General features: G+C 43.8%; 1 protein-coding gene across 2 annotated transcripts in view; it reads right to left on the minus strand.

Annotated features, from left to right (window-relative positions):
* DNAAF9 (dynein axonemal assembly factor 9) overlaps positions 1 to 23,949 on the minus strand; it is a 168,695-nt gene extending 144,746 nt beyond the window's left edge. Inside the window, exons 1-2 of one of the 2 annotated variants that reach the window (XM_069072485.1) lie at positions 23,792 to 23,949; positions 5,044 to 5,123 (exon numbers count right to left, since the gene is read on the minus strand). In XM_069072485.1, the coding sequence (XP_068928586.1) occupies positions 5,044 to 5,123; positions 23,792 to 23,865 (154 nt within the window). In that variant the 5' untranslated portion in view covers positions 23,866 to 23,949. Of the gene's footprint in view, positions 1 to 5,043; positions 5,124 to 8,953; positions 9,442 to 23,791 lie in introns of those variants that run through there. The other variant, XM_069072494.1, reaches the window with a different exon arrangement.
* Positions 23,950 to 25,307: the final 1,358 nt, after the last annotated feature.

The raw sequence follows: 25,307 nt of genomic DNA on the forward strand, positions 1-25,307 counted from the left end.
TGGGACAAGAATTTAGGGGGGCATGAGATCCCCATAATAGGCAAATAGGTTAAGCAGGTGGGCTCCCCAGTGATGAGCTCCTCTTTTGTCTAGCAATAAAGATCCATGGCTTTTACCCCTTGAAGGTGTAGTAAGTAGACTAGCAGGGCCACTACATGCTTGTTATAACCATACCAGTTGTCATATCAGGAAAAGAACTTAACAAAAACGGTCATTAAGAACAATACCAACATCAGCATCCAAGGTAGAAGACTGGCTGCCACTGATAAAAGCATAAGATACAGCCTGGTCCTCTGTGTAGCCCAAGATGCCCTTTGTGGGACTCTTGGACTTGTTTCACCACTTTCTTGATATCATATTTGGTGTAGGAATACAGAAGACCATGCCTACTGAGCTTCATATTCCGCTTAGGAATGATCTTGTCCACAACCTTGGTAGCACCAGTGGAAGCAGAGATGGTGTTTTGTGCAGCACCACACCCATCATACCATAACTTGCCAGAGAAACAATCTGTGAGGTCATTTCCAGTCGTCCTGATCTATATCTTGCCACTGAACCCAGATGGCTTTGGAGGAGAAAGTGAGGCTGGCGATTTTGCACAGCCCTCCCTCACTTAAATCCAATTCACTTGCAAGTCATGGCATCACCTTCCTGATGTTACTGTCCTCTTTGAGGACAAAGGACAAACAGCAACCTATGAGTAGTATGGGCTGCCCTACTAGGGACCCAACTGGCCAGTTCCAGCTGGCCAACACAGCTCCTCCCTTCCCTCCTCTCCCCTCCCCTTTCTTCCCCTTCTCTTTCCTTTCCTCCTTCCTCTCCTTCTGCCCACACAGGGTATCATACCCTTACCAGCAAGTGCTCTGCCCAAAGGAATGTAAATTTTGATCTCTGAAACCTCACAAGATATCTTGGGGTTTACAGGTCAGATTTCTTTCTTAAGGACCATACCTTAATCCCAATTCACTCTGGCTTTCATTGATTGGCCAACAATAGGTCCCAGCCCAAGTCCATTTAGTAGTCATTATTTGGGCCCTGACTGACTCAGAGTAAATGTAAATAGCAATAGTTTCTTGCCACTGGACCCATATGGCTCCAGAGAAGAAAGTGAGGCTGGTGACTTTGCATAGCCCCCCTCACTTACATCCAATTCACTTAAAAGTCATGGCATCACCTTCTTGATGCCAGGGTCCTCTTCCAGAATGAAGAACAAACAACCTGTGAGAGGCACCATCTACTATCTTCTGGGAAGTGTTAATGGCACAGACCACAGATATAAGTCCTTCTCCAAAGTTGTCGTGCATGATCTTCCCAAGGAGTCAGGAGTTCATTAAATGACTCTTGTTTAGCCTGTGCTAAAGGAGTAGAAAAACTGCCTAATGCATGGATGTTGAAAATGGCCTTCCATGAAACAGCTGTGTCCCCACAACTGTTCCTAGGGTCAGGTGGCTGCTAGTTGGTTGTGAGAATTTTGATCTTAGAAACATAGGGAGTGATTAGAAACACAAGTACTTCCTTTGTGCATTTGTATCCTTTTCTTGTCTTCCCTAAACCTGAAGAAGCAGGTAACGTCATGAAGCAAAATCTGTTTGGCTTTCAGTTAACATGAGCCATAGGTGCAGCTTTTACATGACTGAAGGGAAGATGATCCAGCTCTTCCCTTCTCACTGCCGGAACCAGTCCTTGGCTTCCCTCAATTCCCCAGACATAGACTGGTATTGTCTGGTGGTTACACAAGAATTAAGTGTGCTTTCATGACTTATACTGCCTACATCAGTTTCATGGAGCTGCTGCTACTGTCACCCTGGGAATAAGGATTTTCGAAGACAAGCAACCAGATGGTACTAACTGAATAGGACAGTGTTGCTGGTGTTCAGAGGTGGAAGACAAATGCAAGGAAACAATGGGAGAGGAGAGAGAAAAGATGGAAGGCGCTGACAGCAAGTGAATTAGCATGGTCCTACCCTCTAGCCATGAACACTGATTTCCATTCAAATCACACATCATTAATTCAGTCCATGTTCATCTTTATACCCCTGCAGTTATAACAGTGCAATGGACACAGATGGCTCTGCATTATAAACAAATCCATGACCTTGAAAACCAACCTGCAATGCCCTTCTGGGGAAAAAGGAGATAGGACAACAGTCTTGAGAGAATACAAGCAAAAATTTCTCCAAAATGCATTTTTAGCTAAGTGCCAGCTATCAGCTAAAATCTTTCACTGCTGAATTTATAAAGAGAATTTACATTTAAAAGCCAATGAGGATGCAAAAATTCCTAGAAACAGAAGAATTTCCCTATAGTTAACAAGAGGAAACAATACCTCCCTAGAAATGAAATCATACTACTTCATGCACATAGAACTGGGAAAATATACATCAGTTAGAATATAAAACTAAGTTATAAAATTTGTGATTAGTAAGTATCATTTACTTGGTACAGAAAACATATGATCAGCTATATAATTAGACACTTATTTCCATTTCAATTGCCTGAGATGAACGAACAACCAATATAGATAATAAGTACTTTCCAAAAGGAAGCCCTAAGCAAACCCAACCAGCTTCCCAACAATAGTGAAGCCTTTAGGACCATAGAAAGTAGTGTCAAGTTGATCACAGTTATTGTAAAACAAAGGCCAAGAAGAATTGCTCTGGGATAACATCAAACTTTTATATTAAGGAGGACAATCTATCTGTTCTCTTTCTCCACACTTCAATACCTCTGGTGAAGGAAGAAATAAGACAAAGACTGGGCTTTCAAGTGACCACACTTCAGATAGCAGCTTCAAACAGTGGAGTAATCCAATGCAAAAATCCCTTTTCCTGTACTATACTTTCCCTTCTTTTCCCTTGCTATTAAAATAAAATGCATTATATTTTCATATGGTTTTAAGTACTTGTGATATCACAGAGATCTTTAATAAGCCTGATATACCTTAACTCAAGGCCAAGGCTCCTGTCTGTACCTTTCAACTCTGCTTCCTATTACTCTTTTCACAGTTAAGAAACATAATTTTAAATGAATAATTCTGGTACTCCAGAGCTGACAATGGATGGTTCAGTCTAGAGGTCATTCTCTAATCACTACTGTGAGGCTGTATCAAGTCTTACAAGAAACCATACACATACGTGGATGTTGGCTCTCTGTTTGTGTATGTGTGTCTGTCTGTCTGTCTATTTCTGTATTTGGTGGGGTAGGAAGGATGGAATAGAGAAAATACTAATACAGATAAATGGTTTCCACCAAATAAATAAATAATAATAAAATAATAAATAAAGATTAGCACAAAAAAGTAAACAACCAAATTTTTTCCTTCACTAGTCAAAAACATTATGTGCAAAATTTCAGAAGCAATTATAAGCTGAGTTTTCACCCAATGCTCAACAAAAACCTGGTCAGCATATTAACTCACTCCTAAGGCTCCTAAAGTTATTTGTTTGGGAGTTTTTCTGGGAGTATTGACATGAAATTCGTGAATGTGAGTCTTTCATTTGAAAGTGGAAAAAAATACCTCGACACCAGTCTTCATCCTACTCAACATCTCTGCTGCCTTTCACATTCTTGCTCACTTCCCACTCCTGCTTAATACTCTCTCCTCCTTCGGTTTCTGTGACACTGTTCTTTCCTGGTTCACCTCCACCTCCTTTTGCTAAATTATCGTCTATCCTTTACCCCCTTGGCTTGGGTATATGCCGAGCCTCTGTCCCAGGACCTCTTCTCTCTCCTTTGTCCACACTCTCTACCTTGGGGGCCTTCTCCACTCCCTTGGATTAAATTACTATCTCTACACAGATGCCCTCTAACCTAGCATTATCTCTACAGAGTCTATATATTACCATGTATACAGAATAACTGTTTTTCCCTAAACACTAGTTTTGCACTGCCTGCTAAGCTTCTCCAACTAGAAATCCCATTGGGAATTTCTAGAGCTTGACAAGGACAAAACCAAGCTCTTCATCTTCTCTGCTAAACTTACACCTTCTCTGAACTTCTTTTCCTACCGAGGGCCCTAACAGGGTCCCTGAAATCCAGGATCATAACCTTGGAGTCCCACTCCCGCTCAGTTTTCAAGCCCTGAATACCTGAACTTCATACTATCTGTTCAACTCATCCCTTTGTCTCCACTCACACGGCCACTGCCCTTAGTTCGTGCCCTCATTGCCTCTTGCCTCAACTATTACAATAACCTTGGCCTGTTTCTAGGTTTCTCTTCTTTCTAGTCTCTCTAGTAACTACTATGTTGCTGCTAAAATAATTAAGACACAGGTTTGACCACTTCCATCAACTGCTCCAAAGACCTCAGTGGTTCTCCATTGATTGTAGGCTAAAATACTGCCTCCTCAGTCTGACAGTTTGATGTCTCCACAACAGAGTTCCAATCTTCCTTTCCAGTCTTATTTCTCACTGCTTCATTTTGTGTGTACACATTTCATGTAGGACAGACAATTGTTCCTTGAATTTGGCATTCCAGCTCAGACACCCATGTCTCTGAATGTATTCTTTGGTCATCTCTACCTCTCAGAATCCTTATCTTCTTTTAAAATAAGGCATAACTTTGATGCTGCTACCTCCTCTGAAACCTTCCCTGAATTCTACACATCCCTAGATTATGCTCTCTCCTTGCCCAAATCACCTTCTGTTTTCCTTATGTGTGTGTGTAGGTATGTATGTATGAATACACACACATATAAAACAACAATTAAGTATATATACATATCTAGATATATAATGTTATCTTCCCTTATATAAAGTAGGCTCCTTAACAGCAGGCATCATCTTGTTTCATGCTTAGTATAATATCTTATACATAGTAGATGCTTTAATTAAAATGGAATTGAGCCACCAAATCACTTGAAACTCCTCCCAGATTCTTGGGAGTCTCAGAGAGTGAAAGGAATAGAGAGAATACTTTAACCTGACATCACACACACACACACACACACACACACAAAACAACAACAACAACACATTTTCTAACAAACAGAAAAACCAAGTTACTTTCACCCTTTTTGTTTTTTGACTCTTAAGAGTACTAACCTAAAATGCAGAGAATGCCATCAGGCTGAGACTTGCTGCTTTGGGTCAGGATGCTTTGAATTTGACGAAGTCGGCTACAACTACAAAAAAGAAAAAAAAAAGCATTCAATGATACTGGACCATATGATGAGGATGATGACATGCAATCAGGTCCTGAGTCAAATAATTTAAGACATTGTACTTTAGGGGAAGCTAGGTGGTGCAGTGAATAGAGCACCAGCCCTAGAGTCAGGGGGACCTGAGTTCAAATGTAACCTCAAACACTTAACAGTTACTAGTTGTGTGATCTTGGGCGAGTCACTTAACCCCAATTGCCCTGCCTTCCCTCCTCCAAAAAGAAAAAAAAAGACACTGCACTTTAAAAAGGATACAAAGACATTGTAAAATACAAGAAAAATAAAGATTCTTGTTTTTTTTTTGCTTTTTGTAGGGGCAATTGGGGTTAAGTGACTTGCCTAAGGTCACATGGCTAGTAAGTGTTAAGTGTCTGAGGCTGGATTTGAACTCAAGTCTTCCTGACTCCTCTATTCACTGCACCACCTAGCCACCCCAAAATAAAAGATTCTAAAAGAAATAAAATATAGACTCAATAAATAACATGACTTAATTATTATTTTTATTTACTATAAAGTTAAATGGTTTTAGGTTTGCTCAGTGTTATAACTGTGATTTAAATAATACATTGTTTGATGTTTAATAGACCTCCAAAATAAAATCACTTAGGTTAAGTGGTCCTAATGACCATAAATGTATACACTATGACAGACAGCCTTTACTTTTTCATTGTCCTAACTCATTCTGACCCTGACTGAAGCTCCTGATTAGAGGAGACTACCAGCTAACACCCATTTACCAACACATCCATTTATCCAATTACGAATCTGAACACTGATTAGGAAACTTAACCACCCAAATATAATAGCAATAAGTGACCTGGAGAATCTCCCTACCACATCTGGGTCAGGAATGCTCCCTCCTATCTCTGACATCAACTACCTATTCTCAATCAAGCCCATATTAAAGGTATAAAACTTCCTTGTTCAGACACCACTGTAAGCATGTACTCCCACACCTCCCTCATGTAAATGACCCTGGCTCTGTGTGGCCAAATCTCTGCGTTACCATATGGTGTGTGTGTGATTTAGTTTTTGCCTGCTTACTGTACCACATAATAAGAAAGCTCACATTTGTATTGGTTTCTCTAGGATCAGTTTTCTAGAACTAAATCATAGAACCACTATCTTGGCTCTAACCTGGGCTTAAGGCCAAATAAAGTACCCAGAAATGAGAAGAACAGGTTAAAAGGAGTGAGTTGGTTGGTACTGATGAAAAAAAATGGAAAGAAGTACTGATAAAATATTTTTTAAAATACACAGAAGTGCTATGAGAAATAAGGAACACAGAAAATTATAGGAAGAATTATATGAATTGATGCAAAGTGAAATTAGTAGATTGTGGAAAAATAAAAGTAGAAAATTACTATGACAATCTAAAGGGAAAGAACAATAACAAAACAAGTGAAGTTAAATGCTGCAAGATTATTCTAACCAAGTTTGGCCTCAAAGAAGAGCTATGAGAAATGTAGGTAATTATAGATGTGGAACACCGCATAGGTCAGGCTTTTTTAATATGTTGGTAAGTTTTGTTAAGTTTGGTAAGCTGCATTTTTTATCTTTTTTTTTTTTAAGGGGAGAAGGCAGGACAATTGGGGTTAAGTGACTTGTCCAAGGTCACATGGCTAGTAAGTATTAAGTGTCTGAGGTCAGATTTGAACTCAGGTCCTCCTGACTCCAGGGCCAGTGCTTTATTCACTGAGTCACCTAGCTGTCCCTTTAATCTTTTTTATTTTTCTAAGGGATGGCTCTCTGGAAGAGGGAAAAGGATACAATGGGGAGTAGAGATCATAGAAAAAGCTTATGATGAGGATTATTTTTTAAAGTATACAGAAGAAAAGAAAAAGATATTCTGAAGGGGACACAAAAGGCAATTTTATTACTAGCATGTTAAACAATCCTTTTGTAAAAAACAAACTGTACATAACACAAGTTCAGAGTTATATGCATTCTTATTTTTAGCATACTCAAAGGTTGTTTGTTGGCTATTAAAATCATAATAAAAAAGAAAATTTAAATTAAAAAAGAAAAGTTTAAGTGAGGTCTTGGCTATGTTTAGTAAAAAGTAATGACAGATTTCCATTTCCACTATGAATCACCCTTTTACCTATTATCTCCAACCTCAATGTTTCAGTCTGACTTCTGACTCTCTGTATCTAATTTTTTTTTTAAGCAATCGGGGTTAAGTAACTTGCTCAAGGTTACACAGCCAGTTATTTCTGGGTGTGGTGCTAAGTATCTGAGCCTGGATTTGATCCCCAGGTCATCCCGACACTGGAGCCAGTGCTCTTACTCGCTGTGCTACCTGGCCACCCCTGTATCTAATATTTTAAAATAAATTTTGACTGAGATCTTCCATTTTTATATCATCTGTATTATCTTGAAACTGACTGGAAGTCATTAGAATCTAAGGTCAATATTTTTTGTGATTTTCTTAATTTTTTCCCTTTTTTTGAGGGCAATTGAGGTTAAGTGACTTGCCCAAGGTCCTGTGATTTTCTTCCTGAAATTAGGGGAAAGACCAGTGTATAAATGTCAAAGAATATGAACAATGAGCTCTCAAAAGAAGAATTACAATCTATTAACAACCACACCAAAAAAAACCTACTCCAAATCACTAACAACAAATGAAAATCAAAATAACTTTGGGATTTCACTTCTTACTAAAAAGACAAACATTTCTGGAGTATCAGTGGAAAAACAGATACACTGATACACTGTTGGTAGAGCTGTAAATCAAGCCTATCCAAAAAGTGAGTAAAATGTCCACATTCTTTTACCCAAAGATCCCATTGCTGGGGCCAAGTTGTGAAAGGCTTTACATTCAGTTAGTCTATAAGCATCTATAAGCGTTTATGAGGTGCCCACTATGTGTCCTGTACTGTGTCAAGTGCTGGGGATCAAAGAGAGGTCTTTAAGGAGTTCACAATCTATATGGCAATAGTGAAGAACTGATATTTAAAAGCTTAAACAGTATAACTACTCAAGTAATAAGCATTTGCTACTAACATTTTCCTTTTTCAAAAATAGTAATTATCCTGAAACCTATTCTTTTAAACGTAGCTAACTACAAGTCTGAATCATCTATTTTTTCCCCCACAGTATGTATAATTTAAACTTTTGGTATCCAATGAGATAAATCTCTGTTTCATCAAGTTGCACCAATGAGATTTTCAGATAATCAGTCCAAGATTTCTTTTCTAATTCTCTTTCCATTACATTGAAAAACAAAACAGGGGCGGCCAGGTAGCACAGCGAGTAAGAGCACCAGCTTCAGTGTCAGAACGACCTGGAGATCAAATCCCGGGCTCAGACACTTAGCACCCACCCAGAAACACCTGGCCGTGTAACCTTGAGCAAGTTACTTAAACCCAATTGCTTAGGGGCAGCCAGGTGGCTCAGCGAGTAAGAGCACCGGCTCCAGTGTTGGGACGACCTGGAGATCAAATCCCGGGCTCAGACACTCAGCACCACACCCAGAAATAACTGGCCGTGTAACCTTGAGCAAGTGTAACCTTGAGCAAGTTAGTTAACCCCGATTGCTTAAAAAAACAAAACAAAACAAAACAAAACAAATTTCCTATCAAAAGAGTTAAGGTAAAGGTGATCATTGTCCCATTTACCCACAAGTAATAAAACCTGAAGCAGGTCTTTCTGTCACTTGGAAGAGAAGGAAGCAGTCCCAGGAAAAGAGAAGTAATCTACCCAACTTTACTTCTCTTTTGTTCAGGATGACTTAGGCAGAAAAAAAAATCACAAAAGTTGTTCATCTGTCCACCAAAATCTCAAAAACTCACCTAAGAGAAGATTCTGATTGCGGCACCATCCTTAACACAAAGCAAAACTACCCCAAGATACTCAGCTTAGACACAGCAAAGGGCATGGGAGTTGGCCACGATGAAGAGGTGCAAACTAATCCAGTCCTTTTGGGCAGCACATCCCAGTAAGGGGGCTCGACTTGCAGGAAAAGATGAAAGGAACAAGAGGGAAGACAAAGAATCCTAAGGAGCAGACGGGTCTTCTGAAATCAACAATGCCTTCTTTAGGTTTTCTCAAGTCTCTACTATATAAATACTGATTCAGCAAGCCTCACTGTGCTTGCCATATTTGAGCAAGTTCAGTATTCAGCAGCAGCCCATGTATCTTGGCTGACCAGCCTAGTTGGAGGAGTGGGAGGAGGAGGGCGGGAGAGGAGGTATGGACCGTTAGCTGGTAAACTTTTAGGTTCCACTGAAGAGCCATGTGACCAAAGGCTAAAGTATCATGTGCTCAAGGAAGTGGCTTCCTTTCCTGCCAGCAATGTGGTAGGAAGCCAGAGATACAGAGAAGGGAATAGCAAACAGTGAATCTCCCTTCCTGCTCTCTGACAGATGAGTTCAGAGGAAGCACCGGAACTTTAGGAAACATCTCCAGCAGCAGGGACTGCCTCCTTCTGGAGCAAGGCCTTGAGCTATTTGGAATCTCCCTCTCTCCTGTCAGACAAAGGAAGCTAACATCATTTCTTGGCAAAAGTCTTTTCCTACGCTTCTCTTCCCTCTGCCCAAGTTCAAAATTATACTTGAGCAGAGCCCACTGCTTAACTTGCCACTTAAGCTGGTTAAAATGGTAGAAAGGGGCTTCCTTACTCTGTATCCAGAGCCCAGCAGCCCTGGTAACAAATGACAAGGTGGTTGTAAAGAAAGGACTTTGTGAACCTGGATGCACTTGAGAAATCTGAGGGAATACTAATTCTCACAGACTGGCATCTGTTTTAAATTGAAGTTCACCATAAAATCTTCAAGAAACAAGCAAATCCAAACCAAGCTCCTTTCTAAACCAGTTTTCCTAACAATTTTGGAGCAATCTATTTATACTTACAGTAAAGGCACTTTTCTAAATAATCTGGGACTCTTGGTTGAACTGAGCTATTTTCTCCCAATGGGAGACTTTCTTTAGTTTGTATTTCTGGCATATATTCTCCTATGTATATTTCCTCTGATTTCTGTTTTGTTATCAATTTAGATTACTGGATTTACCTGCTAAAAATAAGTTTAAAAACAAACAGATGGATGGATAGACAGATTAGGTTCACAGACTGATACATAAAACACTAAGAATTACCAAGTGTTTTTCTCACTGCATCCCAGTGAAGTGGATAGGTCTAGTATTCTTGTCCCCGCTTTGTAAATGAGAAAAGTGCGACTCATGGATGAAAGTCAGGTCCTGACTCCTGCTACTTACTGCACCCTGCTCCCTCTCTTTGTGCTTATCTGGACACAAGAATGCTCAGAAAGAGAACCTCGAGGTTCCTCCAGGAAGAGAGGGAGACATTAGCTGCTTCTAAGGTGTCATCATCATTAATCTGTAATCCAGTAAACACAAGACAAGGACCATAAACAACAATGACTATGATTTTTATCCTTCCACTCCGGTCAGAAGGCAAAAGAAGCATCAAAAAGGAGCTGTAGTCCTTCCCCCATGTTGTGTTACTATCATTTTTTAAAGGCTCCTTACTAGGTTCTCCTGCAGTGAATTCCAAGGCCTATAGTTAGCCTGGGGGGGTGGAGGGGGGCAGTGCAGGTGAGGGTCAGAAAAGCCCTTGTCGTTGTGGGTATCTGATGCTATTCCACAAACTGATATCCACTCACCCACTAGGTCATCAATGAATGCTTGCTAGCTGGCTGTCAGCTGCCAAGAAAAACACAAGAACCTTTGTAATTTGGTGAAAAGAAAGCTACAGCCTATAAGCAGAACACAACACAGCAAAGCCTTTAGTAATCGATGCCCATGTACAAGGACCAACAAGGCAGTCAATTGTGAAGGGCACTGGTACTCAGATCACACCTTTCGTCCTGACAACAAGGAGTGGTCTCCTCTCTCAGAAGCTCCAGGGGGAAGGCTCCCAAAAGCCCCAGCTCCCAGTGGGGGCCAGCCTCAATCACCTTCCACAGAACAGCATTATAGGCAGACAAGGAGGTATTAAGCCTCGGATCCTGGCTGGAAATTTACTTAGGCACTAAGTCTTTTCAGAGCTTTGGTAGCTGGACATCCAAAACCCATAGAAGAACTGAAATAGATATGTAAACTGGGAGTCATTCCCCAAAGATAAGAAGTCAAAGAATATGAACAGTTTCCAAAAGACTAAATACAAACTGTTAAACACCATAATGAAAAATAATGCCCCAAATCAGTAGGCATCTGACAGGAAAAATGGTCAAAGATGAAAATAGGAAATGCTGGATGGAGGGGATGTAGAAAGACAGGCACACTAATATATTGTTGGTGAAGCTATGTTTTGGGGGTAGGGTGAAGGGGAGTACATTTCAGATGGCATATTTTTTCTGGAAGAATACTTCTCTTTCTTCTAATCACTCTCCTACTCTCTGGCATGGTATAGTGTAGACATGGATTCAAAGTCAGAAAACCTGAAGCTCTGCCACTAATTCACTATGTAACCAAGAATGAATCATTTCCCCATCTCTGGACCTCAGTTTCCTCATCTGTAAAAATCAATCAGTATTTCAAGTGCCTACTATCTGTCAGGCACTGTGCTAAGCACTAGAGATACAAAAGGAAGCAAAGACTGTTCCTACCTCAAGAACCTCACAAACTAATGGGGGAGACAACATGTAAACAAATATATACAAACTAAATGCAGGATAAATAAGAAAACTATATACAACTCAAAGAGTGAAGGGAGGTCTTTGGTGGCAGTCACAGTGGTCTGTCCCTTTCCTTTATCAACTGGTCAACACTTTTACCAATTGGATATAGACAGAAAACTTCCCATTTTAAAGTCTTTTCATAATAGGTATAGTGAGGCAAAAATAATTTTTCATTTTTATTTCTTGATTCCAATTGACTATAAATTACAGAGCAAAAAAAAAAAGATGAAAAGTTGTACATTTGAACAGTAATTGTTGCATGGGCAGCTGTGAATGAAGTAAGCATTTCAAAAAGGACAGGAAGAATAGAGATGACTGTTGGGAGTTTCTACGTTGTGCCGGTTGCTAAGAAGCCAAAGAGCATAAGGTCAGAAATGCAATTAGATATTTTTTTTTTTTAAAAAGCACAAAAGTGGCAGAGAAAAAACAGTAAAATCAGCTGCAACTGGTGCTTTATTGGGCTGGCTGACTTTAAGGGGCAGCAAAGGGAAAATATGAACCTAAAGTTGCCAGGGAGTTTCAAGGATGAGAGTCATTCACCCCAAAGCCTTGGATACCTCTTGGCTCAGCTTTAGTCAGGGCCAAGACTCTCAATGCCATGGATGCTTTCTCCACTGGTGCAGAGGAATGCTCCCAAAGCACCGAGGCTGGTACAGGTCAGCAGGCCTAACCAGGTCTAATCACCGTGAATGATAACTGCCCTTGTTCCATTCATCAAGTACTGATTAAGTTTCTCCTACATACAAGGACCTGTGTTAGGTCCTTGGATAATACAATGAGTAAAAACAAAAATAGTCCCTGTCCTCCAGAAGTTTATACTCCACTGTAAGGATACAACATTTCCTGAGATAACTGCAAAATAATTTTAGAAAGGAAAAAGCACTAGTAAGGAAGGGGGAATAAGGAAAGTTCTCCTAAAGGAAGAGGAATTGATTTGAACCTGAAGGAAGTTAAGTGGTGGAAGACGGATAACACATTTCAAGCATGGGGGTATGGCCTGTACAAAGGTATGGAGGTGGAAAGTGGCAAATTGGCCCATCTGACTGAAGTACAGAGTATACCAACTCTGAAAAGTAAGGGGGAGGGTATCACATTGTGAAGGACTTTAAATTCCTTTAAAAAGGCAAACTATACCCAATGAAGATTTTCAAATTTTGATGTACAATTCTCTTTTTATGTTCTATTACGCACATGGAAATACCCATTTTATTTAATTATTTAAATTCAAAGTCTTTTTTTAAAGCAAACGTTAAAAAAATAACAAGGGAAGGCTCATTGGTGGTAGAGATGAGAAGAGTATATCTGGAAATGGCTGTGTTGTGAAAACAAAAGGCATTTTGGATGCTCATCTGCCTAGAGGTAATAAACAAATGCCTAGGAGCTGGGATCACCAAGTGCGAGAGGACCCAGACAAGTCAAAACAAGAAGAGGGCCCAGGGCACAACTCTGGAGGACACCTGTGCTTAGAGGGCAAGCATGATGATGCAGCAAAGGAACTCAAAAAGGGGTGCTCAGATAGGTAGGACAAAACCAGGATAGAGTTGGAGCTACAGGAGAGAGCATTAGGAAGGAGGGGGCCAATCTACTGTATCAAAAGTTGCAAACAAGTCAAGAAATATAAAGATTAAAAAAAGGCATTCAGATTTAAAAAATACAAGATCACTGGAAAACTTGGAGAAAGCAGCTCCATTTTAGTGGTAGAGTTGGAAGCTAGACTGCAAAAGACTGAGAAATGAAAGGGATGTGAGAAAGTAGAACCAAGTTGAACAGACGGATTTTTCTAGGAGTTTGGTTGTAAAAAGGAGGAAAGACACAGGATGGCAGTTTTTGAAACAAGTACAAGAGTAGCAGGACATGCCGCCCCCTCCCTCCAACCCCCCAGCAAAACCAGCTTCAACTAGTGCTTCACTGGGTTGGCTGACTTTACTCTTTAATAAAATTATGAATCCGGATCTGCCAGGGAGTTTTAAGAATGAGAGCCATTCACCCCAAAGTCTTGGATTGAGAGGGACTTCAAGGTCAGGGGAAGGATCAGGAATGCCTGGGCAGGTTTTTAGGCAGCAGGAAAGGATCTAGAAGATAAAGAGAGAGAAAAGTAGGATGACAAAAAGGTTTTACTCCTATGAGAGCTAGAATGGGTCCAAGGGGGCAAATTACAGGACTAACCTCAGCCAGAAAGGTCCCATCTTCAGAGACTGATCAAAGGAGAGAATGGGGGGAGAAGAGGGAGCTCATGGCAGATGGCCTCTATTTTCTTGGCAAAGTAGAGGAGGTGTTCTGCTGAGGGGAAGGAGAAGGGAGTAGAAGAGGAGGCTTAAGGAGAGAAAAAAAGGTTCAGAACGACTGATATGGGGGCTGAGATAGAAAGGCAATCAGGGAAGAATAAAAGGACTACATGCTAGGGAGGGCCCAGTTGACATTGGTGACATAGTTACAGTGGATTCAGGAAATGTGGTTGTGGGACTTTCTCCAGCAGTGGTCAGTGGCATGTGAGAAAGAGAGCATTTGATGAAGGGATGACATAAACTGGACTTGAAAAATGGGTAGGATTGAAAGACAAGGTAGACAGATATAAGGAACAGCTTGAGCAGAGGTACAGAACTGGACCAAAAAGGTGAACAGAAGAGGTGAAATCGGGCAACACTGCACATTAAGGCATACCCATATGAGAAAAGCCAGGAGGCAGAGTGGGGAAAGACAGGCAGAGTATCTGGAAAACAATCAATAGAGGCAGAAGCAGAACAGATACTGTCATCGGTATAATACAGAGCACGCTGAGGGGAAGGAAAGAGTAAGATGAAGTTCTGGGAACAGAACACTCAGCTGGCACAAAGATGCGATGTAGCAGTTTACAGGGAGGGTGGTCAGGACATCCGCTGGAGGGCTCTCTGCCAAAAGCAGAGCACCTACTAATTTCTTGACTTGTTAATGATAATTTCATCTTTTGAGAGGAAGAAGCAAGAAGGAATACTTTTATCTTGGATCTAATTTTTACCCACCGAGAAGCGTAGGAGGTAGGGATGGGAGAAGAAGAAGATGAGACTGGGGGTCAATAAGATGAGAGAAGAAAGATGAGACAAAACCTAGGACCACAATGGGGAGTCCGGCTGAGGTTAAGGGTGAACCATACATTTGCACCAAGTGAAATCAGCTCTTCACCACTCAGCCCATGCAGCCTGATCTGTCTGGGCCTCCTTCCAAACTGGTCTTCAGGAGGCTGAAGCTATTGTCCTTGTTTGTAAAAGTCATACACTCAAAATAAGCTGAACGCAACCAGTCAACCTTGTGAGGAAAACATCCTTCAAAAGTTCCATTTCTCAGGCAGCATATATGCTGTGATAAATGTACTACTTGAAATACATTATCTATATCCACCTTCAAAAATTTTAAATGGATGAAGATCAAATCTTTTTCTGGGCAAAACTAAAATACAGGTGCACCTTTGTTTATGTAAAAGAGGTTGTGAGAAGTTGGATGTAAATCAAATTTTTGCTAGGTCAATAAATTATTTTTTAATGTTCTACAGGAACTTATTATTTAAAGGAGTCCCAGCTCCTTCAAGGGAGGAAGAGAACCATTTTGTTAAGCTAGAATTACCAAACTGTATTGGAATGCAATAACTCCTTTGCTGTTGATTTAGGACAAGCAATCAATTCATCAGTAACATTTATCAAGCACTTACTTACTATGTTCCAGGCACAACGCTAAACCCTGGGTTTACAAGGAGAAGCAAAATAAAACAAAACAAAACCCAGAACCCAGGCTGTGAAGGAATTCACACACACCAATGTGGGAGACAACATGGAAATCAGTAGCAGGGAGGCAGTGGTGAGGTAGAGACAGACTGGGCAAGTCCCATTACCTCTCAATGCCCCCAGGAAACTCTAGGAATCTTCAGAGGCAGAGAAAGTATGGATGTGCATTGGCAGAGACTTCCTCACTAGCGACTCCCCTTCACTGATGAAATCACAGGTTGGGTTTAAAATTAAAAGCCCCAAACCTAATGGGTGCATACAAGATACAGAGCAAAGCATCAAGGGAAAAGCTCACAGATCTGGTTTGCAGACTGTCCTCTTTCCTCTTATATAAAGTCAGAAAAGAGGCGGCTAGGTGGTGTAGTGAATAGAGCACCAGTCTGAGTCAGGAGGACCTGAGTTCAAATCTGGCCTCAGATACTGTGATAGTAATGGAATATAAAGATCCCCCTGTATTGGCTTGGTTTTCAAATTGATTGTGTTAAAACCCAAAGCTTGTTAATCCCACCTGTGGGATGGACTTGTTGACTTGAAAAGAGAGTCCTGAACTGGGAGGAGCTGGTGATGTAGATTTGGAGAGACACGAGAGAGGCAGAAGAACTTTTTGGAAGCAGCACCCTCATGGAGGCAGAGAGAGACTGAGAGGATTGCTGAGGGCCACTTTGAATTGCCCTGGACTTTTGAGACCTGCCCCCGGAGCTGCTAAGGACTGAGGAGACATGGCTGTTTTGCTTGTACTTTGTCTGTCTGTTTTGCCAGATTTGTCCACTGGTGAAGGACAGTGCTGTTGTTGCAGGGGTCTGGGAACCTTTCTGTTGGTTCAGAAGCCCTGAAGAAGGATTTTCTTGTTGTATGTTTACAGAAATCCTGGGAGAGGGTTTTGCTAATGTTTTCAGGGGTCCTAGGACTGTTCTGCAGACAGAGGATGAATTAATGAAGAGACTGGCAATGTATCTTGTAGCCTTGCTAAGCCTTGTCTCCCCAGGAACTAAGATTGCTGAGAACTTGCCTCCTGTCAAGATAAAGAAAAGACCTCCATTTGGGTATTAAGTGCTATGCTTAAACTTGTTGTAACTCTGGGGTAGATTCAATTGTGATCCCGGGGTGGGGAACTTTTGACCTTTTTGTGTTCTATAGTTGAACAAATGAATGTACTTAATCTCCATTTGAGAAGAGGGGCTTTGTGATGGACTAAATGAAGGTACAGCCTAGGGGTAGAGTAGTATTTAAAACAGGGACTTTGTAATTGATTGAATGAATATAAGGTCCCTGGAGTAGGGTAGTACTTGGAGATTATTTAATCACACTTAGTAAATGCTGTATTTTGAATGATGTCATATTTTGATCTTCTCTGTTCTTAATTTGTCACTGAATAAAATGGAGAGCACCTATGCTGGTATTTTGAACCTTGGGAAGTTGCCTTTCCTTGGCATTACATTATAGATACTTAACACTCACTAGCTGTGGTGACCTTGGGCAAGTCACTTAACCCCAATTGCCCTGCCTTTCCCCCTCTAAAAAGAAAAAAAAAGTCACAATAACATATTCTTTTCTCAAATCATGAGGTACTATTCCTGTTTTCCAGCCATCACCTCTGCTGGTTCTTTCAAAACCCAAGGATGAGCTTCATCTGGACCAGGTGACGAGATATGGGGAGGGAGGAAAGAGAGCAGGATCAAGGATGACTCTGAGGTTGTAAACCTAGGTGACTGGAAGAACAGTTTGCCTATGACAAGAATAAGGAAATCTGGAGAAGCAGGTTTGGGAGTGGCGGTGGAGATATGAGGCATGCCTATGGGGTTCTGTTGTTGAGTCCGACTCTCTGTGGTCAGGGTTTTCTTGGCAAAGATACTGGAGTGGTTTGCAGTTTCCTTCTCCAGCTCACTTTATAGATGAGGAACTGAGGCAAACAGGGTTAAGTGACTCGCTCAGGGTCATATAGCTAATAAGCATCTGAGGCAGCATTTGACCTCAGGCCCTCCTGACCCTAGACCAGCACTCTCCCAACTGGGCCACCCAGCTGCCCCATGGAATATGCCTATGGAATACTCAGGCAGAGATGTGTCCAGTAGGCTACTGGTGATATGGGCCTGGAGTTCAAGATAAAGATTAGCTCTGGATATATAGACTTGAGAATCATTTGCATGGAAATAACATTTGATTCCATGGGATCTTATGAGATAACCAAGAGATATTGTAGAGGAAAGAGATGAGAGGGTTTAGGATGGAACATGAGGGGGCACCCACCCTCAGTGAGCTGAAGATGGACAATGTTCTATTGAAGGCATGGTGAAAGAGATGGGAAGAGAAGTTGGAGAGAAAACAATGTTAGGGAAGTCTAGGGAGAAGAGACCAACCAAGAGGAAAGGGGCAGTTTTGAGGACCTAGAAAGGGCCATTATCTTTAGTAGCTATTCATCATCAGCCTCGCAGAGAGTAGGCAGTGGGGTAGAGAAGGGAGATCTGAGGAAGGAGAAGAGCAGAAGAATTGATAAGCTACAGACTCCAGATGCTTTCAGTGAATCCAAGTCACCAAGCCCAGATGAATTCTATCCCAGAGTACTGAAGAAATTGTGGATTACCTCAGAATCACGTCACCTTTTTTCTCTCTTACTTCTCTATCCCACCAGTTCTACTCATGTCAATTCTACTAAATTTCTTTTCTTCTTCCACAGCTCCCATGACTTATATTTGTGACTGTTAGATTTGTGACTGGCAGGACAGAATCTAGGTGTGACCTGCTATTCCCAAAGCAATCAGTCATCATGCATTGAGTTATGGCCTACCAGGTGGCAGGCTCTGAGTGAGGCCCTGGGGTTTTATAAAGACCAAAATTAAACCATCTCTGCCTTCAAGGATTTTACATTCCATTGGGGGAGACAATACATACAGATAAGGGTGCACAAAATAAATCCAAGGAAACTGGGGAGGGGAAGCCCTAGAGCTAGAGGGAGTGGATTGGGAAAGGCATTATGAAGAAGGCATCATCTGAGCTAGGCTTTAAAGAAAACTCAAAAATTTTATGAGGGGAAGGTGAGGAAAAAGGGCGTTCCAGACATGAGGTCTGAGGAAAGGAGAGGATAGAATGGACAGAGGCCCAGGGACAGGAGATGGAACATCAAGTGTGAGGAGAAGCAAAAAGGACAATTTGGTGAGACCACAGACTGTGTGAAAGGGAAAGATTTACAGGCAGAGATTCGAAAAGGTAGATGGGAGTCTGGTTGTCAAGTGCTTAAAATGCCAAATGGAGTGGTTTCTATTTGCTCCTAGATGTAACAGGATACCACTAGTGTTTATCAAGCTGGGTGCAAAATAGATCTATATTTTTGGAATATCTCTTTGGAAGCTGCATAGAGGACAGAATCCCAAAACAGGACAATGGCTCCCAATAACCCTGGTATAGCTTTGGCCTTGCTCTGGGGGGTTCCTCTCTTTTCCTCCTAGCCTGATCCAAATGGCCGTGACATACAGAGGCATCCCAAGGAACCTGATCTCAGTCACAAAACAGGTGATGGTATTTATTTTCCAGACCAAGGGGACCTAGAGAAGGACAATCATTCATCTAGATACATGTTATCCAAAGTCTGGTCATGTTAGAATCAAGGGAAATAAAGAAGACACTAAGCAACTGGATGAAAATGGACCACTCATACTTGCTAGAGGCACAGATTACAAGGTCCTGGTAGGCAGAAACCACATCTATCCCATGTCATTTTATAGAGCACATACCATGGCACCTCCAACAAAAATAGCTCAATAAATACTTGATTGAAAGTTATATATACTTGCCAATCAAGTCATAAACAAAACACAACTACCTTCCACTTACAGGAAGAACTTTCTTCGAGAGAGCCCCAAGAAGTATAAGCCTCTGTCATCTCATGTCATTGTATGTACAAGTGCTACTGTCCATCCCAGAGAAATCCAAAGTAGTACCATAATTTGACCAAGGTTTCCCAGTAAGAATTGTTTGAGCTCTGACCACCTCTTAAATGCAATTTCATTCAAGCAGTACATAGCAGTCTGGCTCTAGGGACTGGTCAGCCTTCCCTTGACAGGCTATAAAACCTACTTCTAGGGATGCCAAGGAACAAAACAGAACCTGTTATCATCTCAGGTAAGTATCAAAGGTTTCATGTTTGAGGGTTTTATAAAGCACCAGGCAGGATTAAAGATGAGAATATCAGTCTAAGTTGGGAGCCTGGGATCAGACAGAATCAGATAAACCTGCAGCCATCTCTGGGGTCCTTATCAAGATTGCCATCGGACATTCTCCCAGATCTTAAGGACACCCAATCAAGCAGAAGACCTTTTAATGACTGGAAAGTGCCCACAACTAGTCCCAAATAAGATACAGCGTCCTACCCTACATCCATCCATAACCTGGTCTAGGAAAAGACTCGGAATCTAATCCACAGTTAGGAGCCAACAAATCCTACCATAATAATCTGCCCAATATTACCAAGAAGAAAAGAATGTTCAATTTTTCAGAGCCTCAAGATCAAGTGAAAACACTAACAACTTTAACTAAAAGGGCTAAGGGAGCATGGGAAGAGTAGAAACAAACAGAGAACAGAGCCAAGAATAGGTAAGACATGAAGAGCGTAAACCGGAGGGTTTGGCAACATCCAGAAGAGGACAATAGAGAAACTCTGAGGTGAGTGAAAAACAGACCTAAAAATAAGAGAGTCTCTCTGAAACTTCAACCAGTAACCAAGACCAAGGAAAGGGGGCTTCAAGAAAGAAAAAGGTGTTTTGAAGGCGGCAGGTAGCCTCTGGACATATTTCCCTTTTTACCCTTACAAAGAAGCTTGTAACTCTGAGCAGCCACACTATTTTGGTTTCTGGTTCATACACACCTTCTGTGAAGTTGGCCTCCATCACAAACAGCAGAACCACACAACTGCAATTTAGTATGGGTCTTCAGGAATGTTACTTCACCAGTTAATCCTACCCCTTCCAGCAGACTGGTGAGTTAAAGACAATGTAAACTAAATGTGGGCCACATTAGGAAAGAACAGAGCCCAACCCAGCTGATGTTGAACACAGTCAAAAGCAGGGGAAAAGATTAGAAGGAAAGGGGTAGAAAAAAGTCTGTTCCCCTGTGAAAAGGGTAGGTGGAGATTGGGGGTATGGTATGGAAGGTGGAAGATATTCTTCTAGCTTATGGCACAGCTATCTGCTGGCACTGCTCCTTGCTCAAAGCCCGACATGTTTTATTCAAGCAGGGTACCTGTTTTAGGGTTCAGAACTTGCCTGATAATATGGATTATACAACAAACCTCTGATTAAAACAAGAAAACAAACAAACAAAAACCAAAAAGGTATAATCTTCTCTCAACGCTGCCCAACTAGGAGCAACAGGGAAGATATCAGCTTTCTGAGACACATTTATTAGAAAGCTGACCTCTCCAAAGGTACAAAGACTCAGACACTGAAGAAGAAAAAACACCTTAGCTTATTGTCAGAGCTGTGGTCTCTTAAAAAGACGAGCCTACCTAAACCCCCTGGCCTCTAGCCTTCCAGAATCATAACCAAAGCTCCCAAGATATCCTGGGAAATTCCTGCACAAAATTTAAGCACTCTTTCCATCTGTGAATAGGTCAGTCAGAAGCTCTGGGTCAGTCTGGTTTGGGTTTAAGCTTGGTAATGGTTGCCATAAACAGCTATTCCCTTGAGACTGCAAAGTCCCAGGACACTCCTTGGAGGTCAGTGCAGCTAGAGCCAAACAGTTCAGCAAAGGCCACTTGACCTATTTAGTGGAAAGCCTGGTTGGCTTTGGTATGGGAGCCCAGGTAGCTTCATGTCTATGGTGAAAATGGCATCTCTACTTTCCACTACCTCCTTTTTTCTGTAAACATTTTTTTTGGGGGGGGACGGGGAATTCCTTAAACAAGGGTTTTTTCTAGCAGAAATCATTTCATTTCCTAGTCAAAAAAAATGAGCTGCCAATCTCCATCTGAGAAGGTATTTATTGGCATCAGAGAAGAACAAAGAAAAAGAGCTGCCTTTTCCCATGGCAGCAGAATGTAGCACCAGACCACCTCCCTTCTCCTCCACCTTGCTCCAGCCTCACTGTTACTCCCTCACCCAGACCTGGGTCTGTAGGCAGAGGAGAATTCTGCAGATGGCCTATGATCCTTAGCTTCCAGGTTTCTCCCTCCTCCTCCCAACCCCCCAGCCTTCTCCCACTGCTTTGCAACCAAAATGTCATTTACCTCTATGGGGATGCCTACAAGAGGACCCCCTATGCCAGCCACTGGGCATCTAGCCTACTCCCAGGCTTCTAGTACAGTGCAGCATCAGGGCACCGAGCCCTGAGCCAGCCCCTCCTTTGTCTGCTTTAAAGACCCTTGGAATGGGGAGTGAGAAGAAGGGGACTGTACTATACAGCTCCTCCCCCTTGCCTGAGTGGTCCTGGAGCAAGAGCTCTTATCTTCTGGCAGAGTTATTGAAGGTGTTCTGAAATCTAGGGCATCAACCTGGTGGTATTTTGAGGGACCCTAAAATCCTTTCCATGCTCCCTCCTTTCATTTGTTCCCCACCCTTCCACCTCAACACCTCCCTGGGTTCCTTTCCTTCTCAGAAGAACTAAGGAGTTGGGGGTTTGTGCCCAAGGAAAGATGGAGGTGGGGAGGAAAAAGGCTGGGATGTATTAAAGAAAGGTGCACTTGGGAGAAGAGAAAGGATGTGTTGTTAAAGAAAATGGTTTATGGGGAAAAGTCTGGTGGAAGCCTGGTGGGGGAAGCATTATCTGGCGCCTTCCCCATCATATGGGTTTTTTGTGGGGGAGGGGGAGGTATCAATAAAGGGCAGCTTTATGGAGGGTGGGGGTAAGGCACAAGGAAGGCAGACAGTTATCTGCATCTTGGTGGAAGTGTCTGAGAGAGGGAGGTGTCTTTGTGTTGGGGGCTGTTGTCAGGGAGCGTCTTCAAGAGGAATGGGGAAAGGAGGGAGGTCTGGAAACCATTTTCAAGGAGGTTTCTGGAGACTCATTGGCAGGAAACACACTGCAAGGGAATGGGGGTCCCTGGTTAGCTGGAAGAATCCATTGTTTGTGTGAGAGGGGATGCCCTGATCGTTTGCTGGAGAAGGGGGCCAGTTTTTAGGGGAAGCCTAATGGGTGAAGATTTGGGGGTAACTCATCTTAGGAGGGCAGCAGTGGAAGATAGAAGGCACTGCTGGGGAGACAAAAGGAAGGTTGGGGGTTATTCTTGAAGGAAGGAGCTTTTCAGGGGGAGGTTTCACAGGGGCACTGTCTGGGATGGGGGACGGCAGTTGCCAGGAGAGACTTCATGGGGGCACAGTTTAAGGGTGGAGAACAGCTTGGAGGGGCTCTGTGGGAGAGGCTTTCTCTGGAGGAGCATTGTTTGGGGAGTGGGTGGTTGGGGGGACCTGTCAAAGGGAGGCCTCCTGGGGGTACAATGAGGGGCGATGTCTGAGAGAGGAAGTTTGGGGGGTGATTGTGAGAGTCCTGTGTGGGGAAGGGGGCAGCCTGAGGGGCACAGTGCTCTGGGGGAAAGGGCAGGGGGAGCTCTCTAGGAGACGGGTTGGTTTGGGGACACTGTCAGAGGAGGTCTTCTGGAGGAGAGGGTGTTGGGAAACACAATGGGCATACTGCCTCTGTAAAGGATCGGTTTGGGGACACACCGGTTTCGGGCGATGTCTGGGAAGGGGGTGGTTGGGGCACCGTCAGAGGGAACCGACCTCCTGGGAGACTCAAAGGGTACATTGCCTGGGTAAGGGGGCAATCTGGGGGAGCCCAACGAGGGCGCTTTCTGGGAGAGAGAGTGGTCTGAAGGTGTTGTCGGAGGGAGGCCTCGGGCATCCCAAAGGAGGGCGCTGCTGGGGGGGCGGCTGGGGACACAATGGGGGCGCTGCTGGGGGGGGGGGCGTCGGGCGCAATGGGAGCACTGCTGGGGGAGGCGGTGGGGGCACAACGGAGGGGCGGCGGGGGGGGGGGGGGGGGGCACAGGGGGTAGGTCTCTCTGGGGGGGGGGTGGTTGGGGGCGTTGTCGGGGGAGGCCTCTCGGGCAGATCAATGGAGGGCGCTGCCTGGGGGAGGAGGAGGTTGGGGTCACAATGGGGGCGCTGCCTGGGGAGGGGGCGGTTTCGGAGGGACGCTCTTGGGAAGGGGCTGTCAGAGAGCCGCCAGAGCGGTACGTGGCCGGGTCGAGGCCGGGTCCGGGTCCGGGGGCGGGGGCCCGGCCAGGCAGCGGCAGCCTCTGCAGCGGTACCTGACGAAGGACGATCCTCCGTTCGGGGCCCGGGCTCGCGAGCGGCCCAGCAGGCGCTGGTGAGACGTGTCCATGGCGGCGGTGGGGGCCTCGGCGAGGGTCCGCAGGAAACGCCGGCGGCTTGGAGGGGCGCTCAGGCCGGGGCCGGGGCCGGGGCTGGGGCTGGGGCTGGGGCGGGGGCCGGAGCCGGGTCCATCCTCGGGGCGGGGAAGGGGAGGAAGGCGGGGCCGGGCCGAGGAGGAGCCGCCTCCGAGGGCGGGGCTCCATTGTGGACTGCAGGAGGCGGGGCGAACCGGAGCGCACCACTCTGATTGGATAGAGAGGGGATGTTGGGAGAGTCGCCCACTCAGCGGGGTAACTGGCCTGGCCACGAGACTCTGACCGCGAAAGAAGGAGAAGTTCTAAGTGTCCTTGAACTTGGGCGTGGCCTCGAGTGGAGAAGGAGCCTCGGCACAGAGAAAGAGAATATCTGTCTTCACGACCCCCCCTTCATGTGGATACAAGCGCACCCAAGAGAACAGCTGCGGGTATAGCCACGCCTCTTCGATCGCGGCCCTCCCCCGCCTCCCGTTCCTGGGAGGTTGGGCTGTGGTCTCCCCTCCCCCACCACGCACACCCCCTTTCTGCCTCGGGCTAGTCGCCCACTCTCGGCTCTGCCTGGAGACAAGCCCCTGCGACACCCCCCTCCATCCCACCGGGATTGGTGCAATCTCCTCCTCCCTCCCTCTGCATTCCCCCATTGGTTCGGTCTTGCTGCACTGATCAATCAATCACCAATACTTGGACGAATCTGTGACAGCTCGGTTGTGGCTTTTCGCTTCACCAGGCCGGATCCCCGTCCAAATCTCAGTCCATCCTTCTACTGCTGTGATTCTTGTCTGGCTTCCCGCAAAATTCCCCTACAGGATAGTCCACGTCCTGGAAGACCCTCCTCTGGGTCTTTTCCAGGACAGCTGCTGAGGACTATGGAAAAAGAGAAAAGCCTCTAGTCTTTGGGGTGAATCCTTTATGGAGAATTTATGAGAGGACTTGAACAAAATTGCACAGATTTGCAATATGCGCTCCTTGAACCACCCACCTATGAATCCCTCGCACCAAGGAAGTGACGACCATCTGATTCATTCATTTGTGCATTCAGTACACATTTAAGTGCCCATTATGTGAATGAACTCCTGTTGTTTGTCCTTCCTTCGGGAAGGTGAAGACATGACTTGCAAGTGAATTGAATTTAAGTGAGGGAGGGCTGTACAGAGTCACCAGCCTCACTCTTTCCTCCGAAGCCATCTGGGTCCAGTGGCAAGGCATAGATCAGGAAGTGTAGAGATGGCCCTGGATACAGTGGGAGACTGGTCTTTTCAAGCTGAGGTCTTTAACAGGTCTCAAGCTAAATAAGGCAGGGCCATTCAGTGATTAAAAGATAGATAAGAATTGAGGGAAAAGATGGACTTGTTTGCCTTCTCAAAAGAATCATCCCTGTAGCATGGAACCATGCTACAGCCTATTTAGGGGCAACTAG

Source organism: Petaurus breviceps, unplaced genomic scaffold (assembly GCF_028583685.1).
Source record: "Petaurus breviceps papuanus isolate PSGF00001 unplaced genomic scaffold, PetGlider_PUasm1.0 140, whole genome shotgun sequence".
NCBI classification, from domain to species: Eukaryota; Metazoa; Chordata; class Mammalia; order Diprotodontia; family Petauridae; genus Petaurus; species Petaurus breviceps.